Source organism: Zosterops lateralis (genome assembly GCF_965231275.1).
Source record: "Zosterops lateralis genome assembly, chromosome: 6".
Taxonomy (NCBI): domain Eukaryota; kingdom Metazoa; phylum Chordata; class Aves; order Passeriformes; family Zosteropidae; genus Zosterops; species Zosterops lateralis.
In genome coordinates, this window is record NC_139761.1 from 29,387,907 (window position 1) to 29,410,133 (window position 22,227).

Sequence of the window (22,227 nt, forward strand, 5' to 3'; positions counted from 1 at the left end):
TCTCCATATAATTTAGAAGTCAACAAGTCAACAAGAAGTCAACATTATACATTCATTTTTTTTCCGGCAATGGCTAGAGAAGAAATAACAATAGCTTTTATATTGGTGATGAGATTTCTTACACAAGAGTGTGCATGCCAGTGGCACTGGCGTACAATTTGCTTGTTTTCATCTACAAAAAATTACAATGTCTAAGTACCTCAGAATGGCAGCCATGCCCTCCAATGCATCAAGCATTATCTGAATTACTGTAATCCTGAATTACTACAATCCTGCTAGGTATGGTATTGCCCAAGTTGTTGACTAAAACACTAAGAATATCATCCAAAGTACCAAATCCAAAGGAACATTATTTAGAAACAGTACTGTTGACTATCACTTTTTTTTCCCATCCACTGGAAGGTATTCTATCCTCATATCAATAGATATGGTATAATATAATAAATTGTTGCATCACAGAAGGAAAATATGGGGAGGAAGCTACTGGGTTAAGATAGTGCAAAAAAAATTGAGGAAAAGATGACTGAAGGATGGTTCAAACTGGGATCTGGCAGCTGTCAAAGGGAAAGAACTAAGGTCATGAGGCAAGCTAAAGGTTTCAGCAGACATAATCAAGTCATAGACACATATACCACATTGGCATATATACAAAATACATTATGTCTTACTGTATTTTTAAACAGTTTATGTCTACTTCTTACAAAGAGAAACACTGACGCTGTTTCTATAGAACGTTAATCCCAGAAGAGAAAAACTGTTAATTCAAAAGAAGAATTCTTCTGCTATAAGTCATTTGAAAATCCTAATTTCATTCTGCCACTGTTGCTTGGTGTCTATCAAACTGAGGTCAGGACATTCTTGTGGTAAATTCCAAATCTTTACTTTTTGTCCTTATAGCACTGTTGGCAACATCCTGAAAGATTCCTACTGAATTGAAATGATGCTCTGCTGAGTGATTTTTGAGCCTGAAGTGTGAATTCCATAGTTTGCATGAACTACCTACATCTTTCTGCTGCCAGCTCTGCTCCTACATGCCAGGGCACATCAATCCCAACTTGCAATATCCTGAATATTAGTCCATGGTGTATTCTGAACTCCACAAAAACATCGTGCAAAAATACATGCTGATTCCCCAGTGTCCACAAAACTTCATATTGGACTGAAAAGACAAAAATTTAATTGTCCAATTGTTGTTGAGGAAAAGATAAACAAACTCTACATATATACAACATAAGGGTAATAAATATTTACTGTTTTAAGATCATTTGGCTTCTGTTCCTCAATCATAAAAGCCTAATAAACATTTCATCATCATAAAATTTGTATAATTTCAAATAATTTTTGTTGACTACAAAGATTAAAATCTCACTTTTGTGCCTTCCTTATTCATTCTGGAAAATATATTCCATTTTGAAAATATATTGAAGTGCTTACTTCTGCTGGTGAACTTGAGAGCTTAATTCCTGTCCATATCTAGCCTTAGGAAGTTCTAAAAACTCATTTAAAGAAAATGTAATTTTGGAAAATTCATGTTTATTTCAGAAAGAAAAAAATTTAAATATTAAAAATATTTACTAGAATGTTTATTTGTTCTAGTATATCTGACATATACTGTATCAAGCTCTGCAAAATGGAAATGTTACCAAAAGTCAAAAATTCTTAGCAAGACAAAACCAGAGTGTTAAATATTGATATTCAGATGAAATGTATTGTTATATTGTATAGTAGTATATTTAGTAGTATAGTAGTAAGGCAGAATCTGGCAAAGGATAAATAAAAATATGGCTGCCACATATACTACCAATTCCTCCTACAGGTGTTTGTGGACTAGAGACAGAACACAGCTGTAAAGGACAACAAATGAGTGATCTTATAGCAGAGGTACAGCTTTTCATAATTGTTACTTTACTCCTGTGCTTATTTTTAAAAGTAAAAAAACTTACTTGACACTGTAAGGGAAAATAATGTTGCTTAACTAAAATGTCCTCTTAGGGTAGAAAAAAATAAAGCAAAACAAAACACACCAGTGGGAAATTTCCTTAATGTTTGAATTGCTGACCGGTGTTACTGGTTACGCTATATTTGAAGAGATATGAACTTTTCCTTGGCTATGCTGACTGTCCCATACCACCAGAAGATCTGGAAGTACCTGCTTATGGACAATTGCAGCATGAGATTTTTCACTGTGTTACTGAAGCAATTTTCAGTTGACACACTTTTCTGAATTTAGTTGATGGTAGTTCCAGGATATGGAGATCAGTTGCAGTGTAAGTGAAATTTCTCCAAATAACAAAGATACAAAGCCTATTAATTTTGATCTTTGAAGGATTATGCACGATATGATACAATTATGATTATTGATGTGTAAGACTGAATAAAGTTTAATAAACTGACTTCCTGCTTTCTCATGAAAAATGGATATAGAGAGATGATAAAACCCCACCCTCCTGTAAGACCAAAATTCATACAGTAGCAATCTACCAGCATTTCTTCCTGAAAACAAAACAAATTCCAAATGAGCTTCTGAGACAAAATACAGTTCCTGAAATTTTCTGTAAAATAGTACAAAGACAAAATACAGTAAAATTGCATGGCCATTGTACTAGGTTTGCAGACTCAAAAACATTTCAGGCAATTTAAACAGATGTCATAAAGTCTTGCTTAAATCAGTCTGCACAACACTTAACAGTGTATTACATGAGAAGAGTATTGGTAAGATAGACATATATTTTTTGCAATGGAGAAGGTTGAGACAGTTCATGAATTGTCAGAATGGTACTAGCTGGACAGAAAATACCATATAAGAATAATTTTTTTAATGCAAATTTTTGGTCCACTTTTCCACAGTATTTTACTGCCTTCTTATCATTCTTTTAAACAGTATGTAATATTCTGTTCCATTATTATTTTGAAAAAGAGAACAGTTCTTCAACTTTGTTGTTCTTCTAAATGGTTAAGCAAAACCACAAGCCTCAAAAAGGATTTAATTAAATAAGCATTTTAGGATTGACTCTACCTATAAAAAAGTTTGAGCTTTAAAAAAGAAACTGAAATATCCTCAGCTGTCCCTAAATTGTTTATATTCTAGGCAGATTATAAAAGTATATGTATGACAGGTTTTTTGTCTAATTATAATATACAACAGAAGTATGCTGTTCTTGAGATTCTCTGAAAAGAACAATTTAACCAGTTTTATTATCACAAAATGAAGAACTGATGAGAGGTAAGTCATCTACAAGTTTTAAAACCATAAATTCAAAATGCTATTTTTTTACACATTTTCTTTTGCACATAGAGAATGAAGAGAGAGAAAGTGACTTTATAGCTGTATTCAATTCAGTAAAGAGGGATATATTTCACATGAAAAACAAAAATTCCTACCTTGATGGACTGACTGTAAGGTCCTATGCTGGCAGGTGCCCAGTGGGAAAAGCTCTGTACATGCAGGACCAGCTTTTCATCATGTACTACATCATCCGTTGCCATGTCATACTTATGTACAAGGCAGTCAATACAAAACAGCACTCCATCAGGTAACAGTGTCTCCACACATACTCTGAAAACACAAGATAATTATTTTTTTCAAACAGAAGTTTGCTTGAATCAACTTTCAACATTTATTCTCCACATTTTTTTGTCTGGACATTACCTTAGGAAATTTTGCCAGGATTATATAGCAAAAGTTAGAGTATTGCAATAACCTGCTAGCATTAACACTGTTATCTCATCAAGGACACTGCTGGCTCACAGAGCTTCTTCTCCACCAGGACTCCCAGGTCCTTCTTTGTAGAGCTGCTTCTCAGCACTTCAGTCTCCAGCCTGTAGTGCATGGGGTTATTTGTCCCAAGGTGCAGGACCCTGCATTGGCCTTTGTTGAATTTCAGAAGGTTTCTCTCTGCCCATTTCTCCAGCCTGTTGAGGTCCTTCTGCTGGGCTGCACAGCCCTCTGGGGTATCGACCACTCCTCCCTGATTGGTGCCACCAGTGAATGTGCTGAGGAGGGATCTGCACATTCATCCAACCCACTGATGAATAAATTAAACAATACTGGGCCCAATATTGAACCTTGGGGCACACTGTTAGTGACAAGTCTCCAAGTAGACCCTGTGCCATTGATTATGACCCTCTGTGATCTGCCATTCAGGCAGTTCTCAATCCACCTCTCTGACCACTCACCCAGTCCACACTTCCTGAGTTTGCCTATGAAGATGTCAAGAGAGACAGTGTCAAAGTTTTCTAAAAAGCAGAAGCTTATAATTCCTGTACAACCTTCTCACAGGTTATCAGTAATACTAGCATATTTTTCTGCTATTCTTTAAGTTGCATGAGAGATACATACATCTGACAGGATTCAAAATCTACTTAAGCATTCATTTATAAAGTTCACTTTTGTTTCCTCCAAGGAAGACAGAGTGCCTTGATGAACAGACAGACGTGTGTTGCATGTGGCCAGTTAAAAAGCAGGGGGGTTGGGCGTCTGTGTGGAGAAATCAACATTTCAAAGCCTGAAAAATAATTATATTTGCAGTCCATGCATAGAAAAGTCATTTAGCTCCCAGCAGGAATCCAACAAAAAAATTCTTGTTCTTTTTACATATCATGTAACATAGCTGTATAAAATTCCTCCCATTTTGCTTATTTCTTCCAAGAAAACTACTTTTCTTCTCACCTCCCCCATGTAAATAAAGTAGATTTTCCTCATTATCATCATCATAAGCATGGATGAATGGATTTTCTGCTTGGCCTGATAAATTTTCAAGACAATTTTGCAAATTTATTGCAGATCTACACCCAAGTCAGTGCTTCCAGCATACTGCTTGTGAGAACTTCCACAACCAGGCCTCTGTACATAATGCAATGATGCAACCATGCAAACTGCTGTACAATTTTTCTTCAGGACAAAATGCAACATAGACAAATATGCAACATAAATGCAATTTTGTGGAAAGGGACCTGGGGGCCCTGGTCAATGGCAAGTTGGATATGAGTCAGCAGTGCCCTGGCAGGCAGGAGAACCAACCCTGTCCTGGGGGGCATCAGGCACAGCATTGCCAGCTGGGCAAGGGAGGGGATTGTCCTGCTCTGCTCTGCACTGGGGCAGCCTCACCTCCAGTGCTGGGGGCAGTTCTCAGAGCCCAGTATAAGAAAGATATAAACTGTTAGAGAGTATCCAAAGGAGGGCAAAAAAGATGGTGAAGGGCCTTGACAGGTAGCAATATGAGGGGCAGCTGAGGTCATTTGGTCTGTTCAGCCTGGAGGAGATTCAGGGGAGACCTCACTGCAGTTGCAGCTTCCTGTGAGGGGAAGAGGAGGGGCAGACAATGTGATCAGCAGCAGGACCTGAGGGAATGGTATGGAGCTGTATCAGGGGAGGTTTAGGTTGGATATTATGGAAAGGTTCCACACCCAGAGGGTGGTTGGGCACTGGAACACCCTCCCCAGAGAAGTGGTCACAGCACCAGCCTGGCAGAGCTCAAGGAGCATTTGGAAAATGTTCTCAGGCACATGGCGTGACTTTTAAGGTGTCCTGTGCAGGATCACAAGCTAGACTTTCTTGATCCTTGTGGGTCCCTTCCTACTCAGTATATTCTATGATGCTCAGAAAACTGTTTGATCCATAAAAATAAAACTAAAAAGCCACTTCCCTGCAAATTTCATCTTTCTACCTTGTTATTTTACTGATGGAAGGCTGTGTAGCTGGCTATGCAAATGTGGAGGCCTAAAACATGCACGCATAAGAAATGAAAGTTATATTGGGAGAAGTTGAGTATTATAAAGAGAACCAACAACCTGTAGGAGTGGAGAATAATTTTGTGTTTACAGCTAGGATTAGATCCCTCCTTTGAATGCACATGCAGCCAATCCACCTATTGCTCTCTGATTTAATAATCCTGGCCTACAGTCAGCGTCTTGAAGAAGTCTCCTTCTGCTTGTTTTGGGTCTGACACCCAGGCAGTGTAGCAGAATGTGATGATTATCTTAACAATGTCTTTGAACTATTTGTCTTGCTATACTTAAAATTCACAAATCTCTATTACACTTCATATTCTGCAATAGGATTTTAAAATATAGGATTTTTCATTAGAAAATTGCTGAATGGTTGGTTTTAAAAATATGAAGAAGAGAAGAGGTATGACCCTGCTTTTAGTGCAGGATTGGACTAGATGACCTTCAGAGGCCTTGCAACCTGTATTAACCTATGATTCAAGTGAAATTTTTCAAGCTGTATCAGTTCTGCATTCTCAGCATATTATCTCAGAAGCATAAGAAATTACTGTAAAAATTACAAATTACTGTAAAACAGGCTATTTTGACAAGGGTAATAAAAAATACAAACAGAAAATTAGTTTTAACACATATCTTTTTTAAAAAAGAAAAATTTCATGGGCTAGGTGTTTTTTATCCAATTTCCAATAGAAAACAAACTCACCATACCCAAATAACACAGGAATCACATAGTGCACATCTAAACCACCAAGCAGTTGCATTATGTCAGATGTAGACTTGGATGCAATTACATGATTTTGTGCAACAGATTTTGAAAAAATTATGCTTTTTATATCTATGAATAAAAATGTTATCACCACTGCAATTTCTTTTCATACTTGAATCCTTACTGAACAGGGAGGCACAGCTAAGCTATCCATCTAGTGTGATTATCTGAGGGAAACACAAGGCATTAAAAACAAGCAGGTTGGATCTAGCAAAGATCTGTCTAATCCAGTATTTGTCTTCAACCAGAGCCAAGTGCATAAAGGTAGGGGAAGAAAAGAAATAGCCTAAATATAGTTTTGAAATAACTGTCAGTATCTCATGATGTGAATCCCAAGCAACTGCTGAGATAATAATTTTACTTTTGTATTTAATAAAATAAATAGAACAACATGAGCAATATTTGTCACAAAGACTTAGAAGGCTCCAGATCTCATCACTTTCAGGAAGACTCAACATTGGTAGTAAGTTTTCAGTAATGCTTTTGACACTTTCTCATGTAACACAGTCATGGAGAAGTTGTTGATGTATGAGCCAGATGAGCAGAGAGTGAGGTGAAGTGAAAACTGGCTGAAGAGCCAGGCCCAGTGGGTGGGATCAGTGGCACAAAGTCTCACAGGTGAACAACCAGGAGCCTATGCTGGCTCTACTCCTGTCCAGCATCTTCACTCATAATCTATATGATGGGGCAGAGTGTATCCTTGGCAAGTTGCCATCCACATGGATATTGACTGGATGAAGAAACAAGCACACAGGAACTTGATGTTCTGCAAGGAGAAGCTGCAAGTCCTACACCTGGGGGAGAAACAAACCCTAGCTCCAGTATATTCTGTGAGCCCACTGGCTCAAAAGCAGCTTTACAGAGGACTGGAGATTCCTGATGGACACCAACTTGAACATGAGCCAACAATGTGCCCTTGTGGCAAAGAAGGTTGATGATACTCTGGGTTGCATTCAGAGAAGCACTGCCAACAGGTCAAGGGATGCAAACAAAAAAGAAAAGCAAATAAAATCTCAGCAATACAAACAGTTGTCAGTTCAATCAAGTCAAAAAGAACTAAGACTTGCAAACCATGTATTATCCTTCTGTAAGTCCATATGTGGGGGCATTTGTAAACCTTATGGTATATATTAAAGTAGGAATTTCTAATCCCAGTGTTTTTGACATGAGCAACTGTGATGTTAATACTCCAAAAGGCAGCAAAATCTTCTGTGAAACACAAACATTTGGTAAAATGGTTCACAAATATGGCAACAATAATTCAGTGTATCATAAATATACTATAGCTGTAGTCTAATCCTACCTTGCTGGTGGACATGAATCAAATTCTGTCACATAAACTGAGTTTATAACACTGAAATCTTTCATGCTCTTCATATATAGATGAACCAAAATAATATCCTTCAGTTTCAATCCCTCTGAAGCCAAATTAGCTGCAAGATTTAAAAAAATAGTTGTTAAAGACAGAATATTTTAAATGTGTGTAGAAAGACAGCATAGGCGTCCTGGTTTTGTTCAGCAAAACCAACTGGTAATAACCAAACTGTTGTCTAAACATGACTGAAGATTTTGCAATATACTACCTTTCCCCATTTAATACTTATTTATTCCATTACATTCTTTCTCATGTTAGTTTTCCAAACATACAGAAGCAGACTACAAAATAAATTTTATCCACTCTGAGCAGTGGTGAATCCTTGCCCTATGAGAACACATCATGCATTCCTGCATGTAGATATGTTATAGCCCGAATTACTTGTACCTGTAAGTTTGATTATCTTGGGAGGGCTTGGGGTGGGGTATTCATTCTGTGACAGCTAGTAATCTACAAAAGACTTTGGATCACAAAAATACAGAACTCGAAGGGACAATAGCCATCTTCAAGGAAAAGATCAAATATTTATATGCCACTCCAGAGGGATCTTTGTCTAAGCCGTTTTTAAAAACTCTCACTGCAATAATAATCTCTGCATAAACAAAGAATTATAAATGGCAAGACAGACAATAGGAAACAGAAGTGGCCACAGGAGAAATGAAGGAAAAATGAGAGCAGAGGAAAGCTCAAGCAGACAGCTAAAGAAGAGATACTGCAAAGTCAAGATCATCTGAAGGTGTACGCATAGAATATTCCAGTCATAGCACTCAGAGAGAATGTATTACTCTTATATATTACTCTTATATAATGTCCATCATGTAACAAGATATGTGATCAGCTCTGCAGTGTCTCTTTTAGCTTATGAGCAATATAAACTAAATGAAGACAAAATCTTCTCTGAATACAAAACATATATATTCAGAGAATAACTGATCTAATTTAAATAAGTCACATAAAGTTCTTTTCAGTGTAATTCTGGGGATCTTGCCCATTAAATGTTACAGTGTGGACATGTATATGTATACTTATCTACTTGTTTTTCAGTTGAGAAGTACAAGGTTATAAAGACAATCTCTGAAGGTTGTCGTCCCAGTGAGAAACAGTTTTTGTGCTAAACTTTTCAGTATTTTTAGAGACAGTTCAGGATTTTGCACACTTTATAAGGATTGAATACTGAACACTGAACTTCTGAATGTCTCAGCTTTACTTAGTCACACTGCCAATAACAAAGGCAATTTGAAGAGGGGAATTCTCACTTACAGAAATGAAAGTATGCACAGGTGATATAAGAAGTTATATAGCAATTGACATAGAACTCTTATGAAAGCACAATACATGTCCAGAAATATCACCTGATAAATTAGCATAAAATGGCAATTCTGTATGGAAATAGAAATGTATTTGAATACTACCTGATATCAATCATTAGGTCAATATCAGCTGTTACATCATCAGTTAAGGAGGAAACAAGGACAATTTTTGAATTTCTAGCCAGTACTTTAGTCAAGAAGAAAGGTCTGCAGTTAAAAGGTCTGCAGCATTATATGAAATACTGGAGGGGGAAAAAGCCCTCAACCAACTGACACATACCTCTGCCCACACAAACATCCCCACTCTAAATTTAAAATATATGAGCCAACAAACTAACTCTAATTTGTGGACACAGAGTAAGCTGAAGGGAGCGATTTGGGTAAATTCATAATTTCTACCTTTACTTAAAAAATATCTCCTAAGTAAAAGTACTACCCCTTTCCCCCTTGCATACATTGGAAGAATTGTGGGAGAGAACTTCTCCCCAGATTGTTATCAAAATAAAACTGACTCCCAAAGCACTCTCTCTAGTAGAAAGGCTGGTTGATGAACTAGTTAGAGCCACCACTTGGGCTCTTCACAACTGTTTTTCAGGGACAGGACCCTTACATTGCATATCTCCTGGATATACAGGAAACCTTACAGACTTTCTGTTAAATTTCAAGCCATTCATGGTTTCTAATAATTTACAGAATATGATCACCCTTAAACAGAACTGCCCCAAAAGGTTACATTGACTGAAGTACAGCTTTTTGATTGTTTTTGGTTAGTTGGTTTTTGTTTTGTTGGGGTTTTTTTTAGGTTTTTTTGTTTTTTTTTTTTTTTTTTTTTATTAAGGGGTTATCCAGAATCCTTAGCTGAGACCCACCAAATACAGTATCCAAACTGTCTACAAGAAGTAGCATTTAAGAACTTTAGCCTGTTTTAACGTAGTAAATATCCACAGTTTCCTTCAAGCTTAGGAAACTTTGCCATGGTACAACTACATCAGAGCTGCTTTGTATTATACAAAGCACATTAATCTTTGTCATCTTCCAATCATATCTAAAAAACCAGTTTAACATAAGAGTTTAAGAAAACAAATGTATAAACAGCAATATACTGCATTTCCTTCCATTCTTGGCTTCGTAGAATTCCATCCATTCTACAGAACATTTCATAGCATCTACTAATGAATTTCCATTTCCAAATCGTTTTGTCAGCACCCATTCACTTTAGAGGTGGTTAAGTCAGTTAGCTCAGCAAAGAGTTTAGAAGTACTGTGCTTATTCCATTCTCACCACAGTGAAGTTGAACTGCTGTAGAGATTTGAAATATGTGTTCAGAAAAAGCCTCGTGAACATTTGCAGATTAAGTTTTCAGAAACAAAATGTTTTGTTTGTCATGACAGAACCATAATTCATTTAGTTTCCACTTCCAAAGGGACAACAAGAAAAAAAAATGAGAACTGAAATTTTCTGCAAAGGATCAGGAAACTTTTTTTTTCCTTGGCATCGCACAGGTAATGCAAATAATCTGCTGAAAGCAGTAGGCTACTGCTCTAGTCAGACACAACCTTTTTTGCCAGATGCTAAGGCAAAATTGCATGTTTGTACAAGCAAACTTCCATTCAAATATAGTGAGAAGAAAATAAGACTGCACAACTTTCTTGCTTCACTTTATAGATGATATGCAGATTTACACTAAAATATATTGCCTTTTGCAGTAACAGTCTGATCATCTCCATCTTGCTGATTCCCAGACAATCAAAACTAGCTTTTTGACCTTGTACCAAGTATAACTTTGCTTCTGAAAAAAAAAATCTAGTTTCTTTATCATCCTATATTCAATTATGAATCCTCAGATGGACATGCAAAAAAATAAGATACGATATGACAATATCTCAGGCAAATTCATAACAAAGAATATGAGTTTATCCACTTAGATACTAAAACTTATTTCCATTTTTGTGAATGAAAAGAAACCTGTACAAACATACTTTACTTAAACTTTAGAATGAAAAGATACAAAACAAAACATGAACATTTTATGTCAGAATCTTGTAAGGAACCTGGATTTCATGATTCCCAAGATAGCAATTTTGTCTTTACATTAGGAATATAAATCAGATTTACTGCTACTGACCTAATCCTAGATGCCAAAATGTATATCAGCTTTCTAGAAAACTTAATTTAAAGTTATGGAAGCTACAAATATGTTTTAGCAAGTAGACAGCATCTATAGCACACATACATACTCCAACACACTATATATTTCAAGAATGCTATCAAGTGAGCAAGTACTGTGGAAATAGTGTTTTTACAGTGATATGAACACTACTCTGGCTTTCCAGAGTCTTCAAAGCCAGTCAAATTATTATGTGTTAAATATTAAAGCTGGCAGTCTTGATATCAAAGGTTCCAATCAAATGAAAAATGAGATGGCAAACCAACAACCACAACATATAAAACCACATGAAAATACAGATTCTTTCTTAAAATCATATTAGAAACACAATCAATGACAGCAGATAATGTATTAACTGATTAAAGCACCTCTGAGAGAAGAAAATGCTTCCCGCGCTGCGTCTTGAGCATTTTTATCCTTTGATGGAAGAAAGTGGGCAGTGATACCAGAAAACCACTGGTAACCACTCAGGGATTTTCCTGAATTTTGAAATGTCTTAGCTATGGGAAATGAAGAAAAGAACTATGATTATAACAATGAAAAGTTTCAGATTAACCAAGGCTACATTTTAAACTGTTTAAGAAGAATACAGAAAAGAAACCTACAAACTGTAAAAAAGTCTTCCAAAATATTTACAAACAGATATAAAAGTAAGCTCTGGTAACAAAGCTCCCAAATCCTTCTCCAACACTGCCTTCACAAAATATGCATGCAAGTAGCACATTAGCTGTGAATTTCAGTACTTTTTCTCCTCCTTTTCATTTTTGCTAATCTTTTACAATTTCCCAACCTGTTTGGTTACAGACTTGGCACAAGATGTGACACTGAAAAGCTAAAATTTTCAAAAGTATCCAAGTGGCATAAAAACAGATTTTCTAACTTATATGCCAAATTTTACTGCTTAACCTGGTTCTGATAATCCTTGCAAATGCATAACATGTTTAGACATTTTTAAAGCCCACCAGACACTTATCCATATCCAAGAAATACCAAAAATCTAAATACTATTCAATAACCAAACACTGTTAGCTGTGAAACTTCATTTTCAGGAAGTTTACATATCTTTGTATGTACCATAAGAGAAATGTTGTGGTATTTCCAGGAGGAGGAGAGGGAAAGGAAGAGGGAGAGAAAAAAAGAAAAAAGTGTTATGCTCCAATAAACTAACTTGAAATGCTTCACTTCTACAGATCTGTTGATTATTATCAGAAAAATGCATTCTAGTAGGATCTCTTTTTTCAGACTAACTACTACACGTCAAGCACATTTTTTTCAGGAGTGCTTGTACAGTGATAAGCATATTCCACCTGGCATGAAATAGTCAATCTTTTTATCTAATTTTTTATCTAATTAGATATCTATCTAATATGCAAAACTCACTGAAATCCAAAGAGTTATGTTTCAAAGTCTTCCAGATGACTGCAATATTTTTCTGTGGTTCATACTCTTCTGATGAAGGGAAAATATCATCTGTGCAGCAGCTTATCTCGCAAGAACAGCTACTGACCACAAAAGTACCCGAGGACTCTTCCTGCTTGAGACAAACATTTTAAAATAAGCAAGTAAATAGCACGTCAAGCAGTCTGAAATCAGCACATTTTATCATTCAAATACATGGTTAAGTTACAAAAAATACTATAGCTCAACAGGTACATATCATACAACAATTCACAAAAGAATAGCAGTAGGATTTCCCATTAGATTGCAGAACTGGTAGAACATAATGTACTCCTGTTGATGTATCAAATGGAAGAAAAAAGCAGACTTGTAACTGAGGACAGATATGATATGAAAAATGATGAGACCCAAGAATAAAGACAGAAAGAATACTATTATGAAGAAATGGTATCCCACAATTATATACACCTATGTTTTTTAAAAAAATAGTATAAACTAAGCGAACAAAAGCACAAAAATAATATTTTTATTAATTAACACTGTCATTAATACTTAAAATAGAGAAAAAGATTAATACAAAAGTTTTAAAACTTTTTGGAACAATGAATAAAGGCAGTCTATGTAAAAATAAAAATCTCTTTCTATTATCTCACAAAGACTATCCTTTCCATAAATGCTTTGGTATGAACTGAGGTAACAGAAAAATACATTTCCCATGATCTATACATTGAAGTAATTTCTTGATAAGGAAAGAACATCGTTCTGACCAAATGCTTTCTCAGGACCAGGAAGAGAAAACTACCCACTATACCTTTTAAAGCAAAATTCACAGGCAGAGTGCTTACTGACAAGTCTTCAACAATTCTGAGCTCATTACATTTTCAGCATGCCACACAATTACAGCATTTTTTTAAAATTTTTTTTTGTTTGTTTTTAATTTTAGAGCAATCAGAACCCTTATTCTCTCCCACCTGATTTTCGAATCAGCTTAATCTGCAGAGCATGTTGACTTCTGGACCACTAGCTTGGGTATATACCACTTGTCTATCTAAAAGCAATATGAATTATGACAGAATTTACCCAGAAACAGTAATCAAACACCACTGCATGCTGTAATGCCAGATTCTGTCAATGAAATTTCTTCCCAAATATCTCAAATTTCATGTAGTGTCTGAACTATGCCTTTTACTGCAGGCTTCTTAAACACTGAATTCACAAAAATTATAATAAACCCAAATAGGCAAGATAAAAATTTGATAAAACATGAAATCTTTGACAATACTTAAATGGGGATTAGAAACATCTGAATATTCCTTTAGCTAATAAATTTGTGTTCCGTGCAAAATGTCATCAAAAAAGAATATTAAAATTATATAGTGAAGTAATTTTTAATATATTTAATTTTACTGTATTCTTTTTCTGTCCTGTGGAAAGTAAAACATTTTATTGCAACTTTAAAGACTTCTCTTCATATTAATCACAAAAAAGTCAGAAAAATAAAGGCAGAAAACTATAGTATGCATCAGAAATCTGTGATAACTCAACTCCTACCTCAATATTTGACTTCACTCAAGTGAAAAAGGATCCAGTTAAGTTAAAGGAGTGCATTTAGAAATTCTGAGGAAAGGCTAAATTACAAAAAGATCATTATCTGTGAGAGGAAGCTCAGTTCTGCTGACTCTTAAAGAGGTCATAGGTAGTTTTATAAGCACTGTAAACACTGAGTCTATTATCTAAGAGGGGCTGATGTTCTTTGATTGGAATTAATTTTATTCATTCCTCCAAGAATGACATGAAAGTCAAGCCAATAATCTACTTTACATGAATCAATTGTACATCAGAGGTTAAAATAAGTAAAGAAGATGCAACATAATAGCTCAGACAACTGCAATTTAACACAAACATGACACGCATTCCAACATTACAATAGACAAGCATCCAGCAGCAGCTGGACCATTTCCCACTCACTGAATTACACCTTTGACTCCTGCCACCAGTGGGTGCATTTTGCCATTATCCAGAAAGATGCCTGAATGCTCCTAAGACTTCAGGTATGACTTAAAAAATAAAGAAGCAGGAACACAAACTTGTAATTGAAAAGGATCTTAGGATGGTTTAAGCTACAAGAACTAAGAAAATTAAATTATTTTAGAAGTTTCTTGGTTTTTTATCTACAAGATAGCACTTCATGGAGATATACAGAGTGTGTAGCAGCATCACATGCAAGAAGTGCTACCACTTGCTTCCTGCAAATTGTTGTTTTACTAAATAAATTACTTTCACTGAGTAATTCATAGCATCCACCATGAAACAAATCAACATGCACTGTAACAGGGGCATTCAGGGGAATTCTAATGTAACACATGCAAAGTTTGCACCACTTGGTTCTACCCTTGAGTAAGCACGCACAGACATGGTGATGTGAATGATGCCACTTCACTGCTACTTTGGGTTTTGTTTTTACATCACCTGGATTTTAACTGCACTATTCTATAAAAATCCATCAGAAGGAAAAAAAACCTGTTAACTGGAAAGGTAAAATTTCCAGCTTGCCAGTTTTTTACTCCCTTTTATTAAGCTTTACATAATCACATTTGAAGAAGACTAGAGATACAAGTATTGTCTGAGGCTGCTGTTAAAGGTCTGTAACTTCTCTCCATTCCCTAACCTGGAGGACCAAATTTATATGCTCTGCAAGTGAACATGAAAAAAGCACCTATTCCATTTTTATGCACCGGTTAAAATGCTTTCCTCTACAGTTCTAAACATGACTTCTGCAAGATGTGCTTCATAAAAAAAAATCATGGATATGGAGTGAGCCTCACAGACTCTATCACAACTGGTCAGGTACAACATACAGAACCCCCCTTCAGCTTTGTAATTTGCTAATGTTACAAATATCCCAAACTGATGCCACATGAAATTTTCATATCATCTACAGTCTCGCCCCTTTTTCCTAAGTAATTCCCTATTTTACAAATAATTTAGCTTCTATCAATACTTCTTCACAGAGATAAATAAAATTATACCTCTGTGTTTCCACACATACATAAAAACTTGGTCAGTTGCAAAATTTTTGGACATTATTGTGAAATATCAGAATTCTCTTATAAGATGCAAAGTCTGTAAAAAAAATTAGGGATGTCTGTTGATTTCAATGCCTATGATACATCACAATGACTCATTCAAGGTTCCAAAACCATTGGCAGTCAATCACTTCCCATGGCAGCACAGGTGCAGGCTACAGAAGAAGTATTAGGTGTGGGACCTGGCACTTGAGGAACAACAGGCTCAATGCCAGCCTAAGCAGAGCTGCCATAGTCTGTTTAGTAGCTATATTTAAATCCGTGCAAATGTTGGTCTTCAATTCCTCTCCACAGAGGAAGTAATCTAAGAAGCTAAAACTTATAGACTGCCACAAATGGAGTAACTTTCCCTGAATAATATTCTCATCACTTTAAAAAGAAAAAAAATCAAGCTTGCTATAATGACATTTTAATTAAATCTCACAGAACCTATTTTATCACATAACATTTTCATGTTACTTCACAGAAGCAATATATTTTCCCATTTGTTACACAGTTTCTCCCACACCCACTGTACATTGTGATACCAACCTAATTTTGGATCAGAGCCTGCATGCATGCATACACTTAACTATATTCACATAACTCATGTCATTGATGCAAGTGCGCTCAGAATGAAGTTAAGCAAATGCACGAGTGTTCCAAGATCCAAATTCTCCTGTTGAAAAAGCCTTGGAGCTAGGACTTTGACTGATATAGCTGAAATTCCATGCAGTGGTCTTTTATGAAAACAACAGATTGTCTTTTTAAAAAGCTTACATTCTCTGCTACAGAAACTGGTATAAAAACCTATCACAACACAATTCTAAAACTGATAACTCTCCCACTGAGCAGCAATGAGAATACAGTGGAACAGGGAGCTCAGAAGACAAAAGATTAAGATAATCTCTTTATTCTTTGTGATGTACCTTAATAACAGAACTCCTTGAAATAAATATCATGAGAGATCACATGTATCTTGCATTATTTTGAGTACAATATACAGAATCATAGGAAAGAAAGTCCTTTACTCCAAAATACTTTCAATTAAAGTATCTTCATTATGAAAAGAGAACTAAAAATTATCTTTCTTCACAGAACTAGACTGAATTTGCAACCAAATTGAGTAGAAAAGAAAATCCTTTATGTATTACCTTAGTGTTTGAAATAAATCAGAGCACAAAAAAAGTTTTGTGGTATTTGTTATCAAGTTTTGAAAACAAAACTACAAGGGTAATCTATATTCTTATGATGCAGAAGGGAAACTAAAGGTTGCCTAGAAGTATTGTTCAATGATGACAAAGTATTCAAAAAATGCTACCCACAATGCCACCAGCAAATCATGTTTTGAAACTTGAAATTCCTTCCTATTTCCCTTGACATCACTGACAAAGTCTAATTCTACAGCTAAAGTTCCAAATGTAGATAAACTAAAATAATTAATGAGGAACTGGACAGAAATAGTCTACAATGTTTAATCATATATAACCTATATGATTACGTGCCTTTAGTACACATGGCACAAAAGTATGTCCTGAAAACCTTTCCTAAATTTACAAGTGTACAAGTTACAGAACTCTACAGGTGTTTCTAAAATCTTCTCCAAAATGACCTGTACAATAGATCTCCTGCCATTTAACAGGGACAAACTGCTTGCACTTTGAACGTGTTCCAGCTACAAGGTCAAGATGTTTTACGAACAGGAAATCACAGTATCAGTTTATAATAGGTAATATAATGCAATGGTCTATAATAAGAAAAGGCAGCAGCAGGCATGATTCCTGTATCTCTCATAGGCAAACGGGCTCCTTTCTTCTGCAAAGTGTAAAAAGAAAACTACGTGATTCTCTCTAATTCTGAACTATTCAAACTTAAGGGGCTGTAGCTTCCCATGTTGTATTGTTTGATATGTGTGTACTCCTACTCACTGGAACTCGGAAACAAAGTATTCATTATTAAATGTGGGAAAGAGAAAATGTGAAAGCATTAACAACAGTTAGTATGCTCACTACTGCCATCAGAAGTATGTTCCCATCAGAAGCTCCAACACCTTTAATTTCTGTTTCTGATCTTTAAAAAGCCAACACAATAAAGTAAAGCAATATAGCAGAAAATAAAAAAGCAAGTCCATTATGCCAATAAAGTAAAAAAACCCCTGTTTCACAGTTGTATTTTTCCTAACTGAAAATACTCAGAATTTGATTTTTATTGAGTAGAAGGCCAACATACCTAACACCAAGATTTTAGAATATGCTTCAGAAATTGTCTCCCACAAAAAAAACATTCTACATTTTAAGTGTATAAAGTGACTATCTTGGCAAAGTAAAACATTGATGAAACTAGGTTTCTGTATTATAGTGGTGACCTTGTTTTTTACCCGGAAGTAAAAGAGGCATTCCCAAATTTTGCGCATTAGTGTTTTATTACCATTCTTATTTATTCTTAATGTTTTTGCAAAATGCCTACAAAAATTGTTTACCAAATTTTTAATAGTTTTAATAATAAAATACAGTATTTATTTCTCTTTAGCCTTTTCTGCATGACTATTTATGTAAGAAAAGTGTGTGTGTTTAAAAAAAGCTTCAATTATTATGCAAAAAGCCATCTTGAAACTTCACAGAAATATATTAAACGAGAACAGTGAGTACAATGTTATGTTCCCCAAGGCACAAGGGCTCATTTTGCTGCCAGAAACAATCTAAACCAAATTTCTAGGCAGGCTTTGTAGTCAAACATGAAGAGATTTATCTAAAGAAAATGCATTATAGAGGAGGAAAGACAGCAGAGACCAAGGTGCACTAGCTATAATTGCATAATTATTTTAAAAGTAAATTCAAGGAAGGTAAATTAACACCTGTGGCAAATAACAAAGACAAAATTAATATACAATACAGTTAAAAATATGTTATCTCAAAGCAGAAATGATAACTAAACTGATGTCATAATTCTTATTGGAATTACACTTCACTGTGGAGTCTATTAATATTTTCTACAAAGTGCTTACAAAAGTGGCTACTTTTACACATTGTTCATAATGGTGTATTATTTTTCCCAATTTTCAGTAATCCCTTGAAAGCCTCAAACTAAAATTGGTTCTCTTTCTGAAGCAGTTTTTTTCCTGCAGTACTTTATTATTATAGGATTGGCTGTTAAGTGCTGAATACTAACTGATACTTAAATTTTCCACAGGTTTATAAGCACCAAATAGTGAGCAAAAGTACAATACGGCAGGCATATCAATCTTGAAGGCATGCCTTTATTATTATGCAGTTAAATGATGCTAACAGTTACGGTCTGAAAGACTGACTGGTTCTCCATATTTATAACTTCTCAAACACTTAGCTTATTTTATCATGACATAAAATAATCTATAGCCAAAAGTTATTAATGCTTTTCCTTATGAGACCACTGCAAAAGATAGACTATTTTCCTTTTAAATATACATTAGTTTATATACCAAAATTTAGGGCGAGCTGCTGCAAAGCTTACCCCTTGCTAAGTGTGACAGGTTTGTCTACAATGGATTGGAAATAAGATTTACTACAACAATGTCTGAACTGTGAGGCTTTAACCAAATCTAAAACATCTACATAAGAAGGGGAAAAGTGCTACTGAACAGATAAAAGTAAAATCTTGATTCTTATATCAAATGTTATGCATTTTAATATGATTTTTCCCCTGATTTATGTAAAGCTTTGTGGTTTTCATTTTCCCTAGCCTGTCGCATTGTAGTGATGTATGGCACATTTCTGCGTCAAGTTTGCCATGAGCAATAAAGTCAGTGCCCCCAAAGAAATATCAATATATTATCAGTCTTCCCCACCATGCCACATTCTCAAATTTTCCTTTATTCAGCCTGTTTTGTTTTGCTTCACATAGTTGATATCCTTTTCACAGTCTCCCACACAAATATTTAATGTTTTATTTTCTAAAGGAATCCAAACCTAGAAATTGACAGGATGAAATACAATTTACTTTCCAAGGCAAAATGAGGCCATCATGGAAGAAAAACACTGAGGTTTTTCTGTTTGGAACAATAAAATTAAATTAAAAAAAAAAAAAAAAAAGGGAAGAGGGGAAGGCTTGATCTATTGAAAGACATGGAGGAAATGTTGCTTAAGAGACATGAAATTTGAAATAGCAGTAGAATAATGTTCTGTAACCATTTCTGCATTTCTACCATCAAAGTGCAGAGAGACATAGGAAGAGCTATAAAAAGATGAATGCAACAATAGAAAAAAGATCATGATGCACACTCTTCCACAAAATACTAACACTTGCAGAGGTTCAGGAAGAAAAAAAAAAATTAACTGTAAAATAATAAAACGAAAAATAGAAAAGTGATGACAAATGCAAAGAAAAATACTGTCTGTTTCGACCTTAGTTGTGCTCACATGAAAATCTGCAACATTTAAACCACCAGAGGTCCTATTCCTGTTCTGCTCTTTCTACAGAATCATAAGGTAATAAAATTAATTCCAATGAACTAATAATGACTACTTTAAAATTTTTGACCAACATAATCTCCACGTGATTAGAAGTCATTCATTAGATATATTTTTCATATGGGAAAAACCCTAAATCCAGAACATTCAAAACTCAAGCACTTACTGGTTAGCAAGTTTTTAAATCATCCACTTTACAACAGAACCATGAAAAAGAGATGCCACCTCCCAACAAATCAACACTGTTCATTCCATTTCCTAGTACAGTTCTACAGTGCAGCTGCTCTACCCAGAGTGCACATGAGCTTGACCGAACCACATTGACTGAGCATCTTGAGGTTTCAAGATGGTCTTTGGTCTTTCCTAATGGCGAGTTCTGAAATTCAGCTAAATATAGACATTGTTATTTAAATGTAACACCTACATGAGAATATCATGTTTCACTCCAAATTGTGACAAAACAACACAACTAGGAAGCAGGCACATAGCTTTAAAGGAAAACAACACTTGCACCCTACTTGCCTTATTCTCCAGGTGTAGTTTTAAAAAATGAAGGTAGGCCACAGGGGCAAATGCATCAGCTGAATGCATGACCACCTTGGATGAATCTCTGGAATACAAAATTTTTATCATCAAATAATATAGTACATAATTTTATATAGAGACAACACTTAGTCACTGTATAACACAAACCCTCAGGTAACTCACTGAAATACTATTACTTTTTTATCAGTGTTTTAATACAAATTAAGAAAAAGTAGTTTGTCATATAAAGTCATATTATTGAACAATACATTACCTTCAAGAATTTTCAATTTTCAAAAGGAATAAAGTATACTTCCCGTATGAGCTGGCACGGGAAATGCAGCAACAGCCATAAAACTACAGATTAAATGGAAATAATCAGCTTGTTTTCATTACTTGGCCACCTGAAGCAGGGCTCAGGCAGGGGCACAAAAGAAGGGACACAGGCACTGCAGAGACTTGATCCATGCTAGAGCATCACCAAACCTGCAGGTCTCGCCTGTATCTCAGGGGTTTGTACAGGTGCAATATCCCACTGTGCTCTGGCCTTTCCCACAGCCGGGCAGGAATCTCAGGCGTGTGCAATACGGTCCCACAGTCTATCACAGGCCTATGCTATCTAAACACAGATGCTCTACTCATCCAACATGAGGCCAAAAACAATTGCTATTGATACATGTGTTTTTGACACCCCAGCTGCAAGTCACTTGAGTGTATTTACAACCCTCCTTGCCAATCTTCCACTATTTTCCCACACTTCCAGACCAATATTAAGAGAATTAGTCTATGAAAGTATAAACTACACTGTGTTTTAGATCCCAGAGACTAATACATACAGTAATCTTTAAATCAAAAGTCCATTGTTTTGATTAATGCTCCAGGGATTAGTTTTTGAAGTATGAACAACATACAGTATTGCACACTGAGAAATTGACTGATCCAGCCATCTTGGATCTGATAGTGAAGACTACTAGACGCAACTTTTTAATGCCAACTGTGTTGGTAACAATGTTAAATTTCCTGTGTGCTGATTCAAATTAGTTAATTTTAGTTTTCATTTTTACAGACACAATCTGTCACACTTTGATTCACAAGAGGCAGTATCTGTTATATCCATCTGCACAGTTTTACTACTTAAGAAAAAGGTAGCTCTAAGAAACAAACATCAGAAGGTGAGAAACTCAAGGAAAACATAAGAGAAATTCAGATGCAGTAAAAGAAAATCTGAAAATTGTTGAAAGTAAGGCTAAGGACACACATAAATTTCCAGAAACCATTCTGCCCTTGGTACCGTCATAGCATTCAAAGAGATGATATAGACAGATTACTAGTAATACCACATAAAACCAATGCAAACTCAAAGCAGCTGAAGCTTTGTCCAGATCCCATTTCCTCAACTGAAGTGTAAAATTAGCAGAAATATCTGTTCTATAAAATGTGGTTTGGGAT

At 35.3% G+C, this 22,227-nt stretch overlaps 1 protein-coding gene across 5 annotated transcripts in view; it reads right to left on the bottom strand.

Annotated features, from left to right (window-relative positions):
* The window catches only part of DPH6 (diphthamine biosynthesis 6), a 190,021-nt gene that overhangs the window by 98,795 nt on the left and 68,999 nt on the right, over positions 1–22,227 (bottom strand). For all 5 annotated transcript variants that reach the window (XM_083864141.1, XM_083864142.1, XM_083864143.1 and 2 more), the window contains 5 exons: positions 20,772–20,863; positions 12,726–12,872; positions 11,714–11,845; positions 7,797–7,926; positions 3,382–3,556 (listed from right to left, as the gene is read on the bottom strand). In XM_083864141.1, the coding sequence (XP_083720267.1) occupies positions 3,382–3,556; positions 7,797–7,926; positions 11,714–11,845; positions 12,726–12,872; positions 20,772–20,863 (676 nt within the window). The remainder of the gene's footprint in view (positions 1–3,381; positions 3,557–7,796; positions 7,927–11,713; positions 11,846–12,725; positions 12,873–20,771; positions 20,864–22,227) is intronic.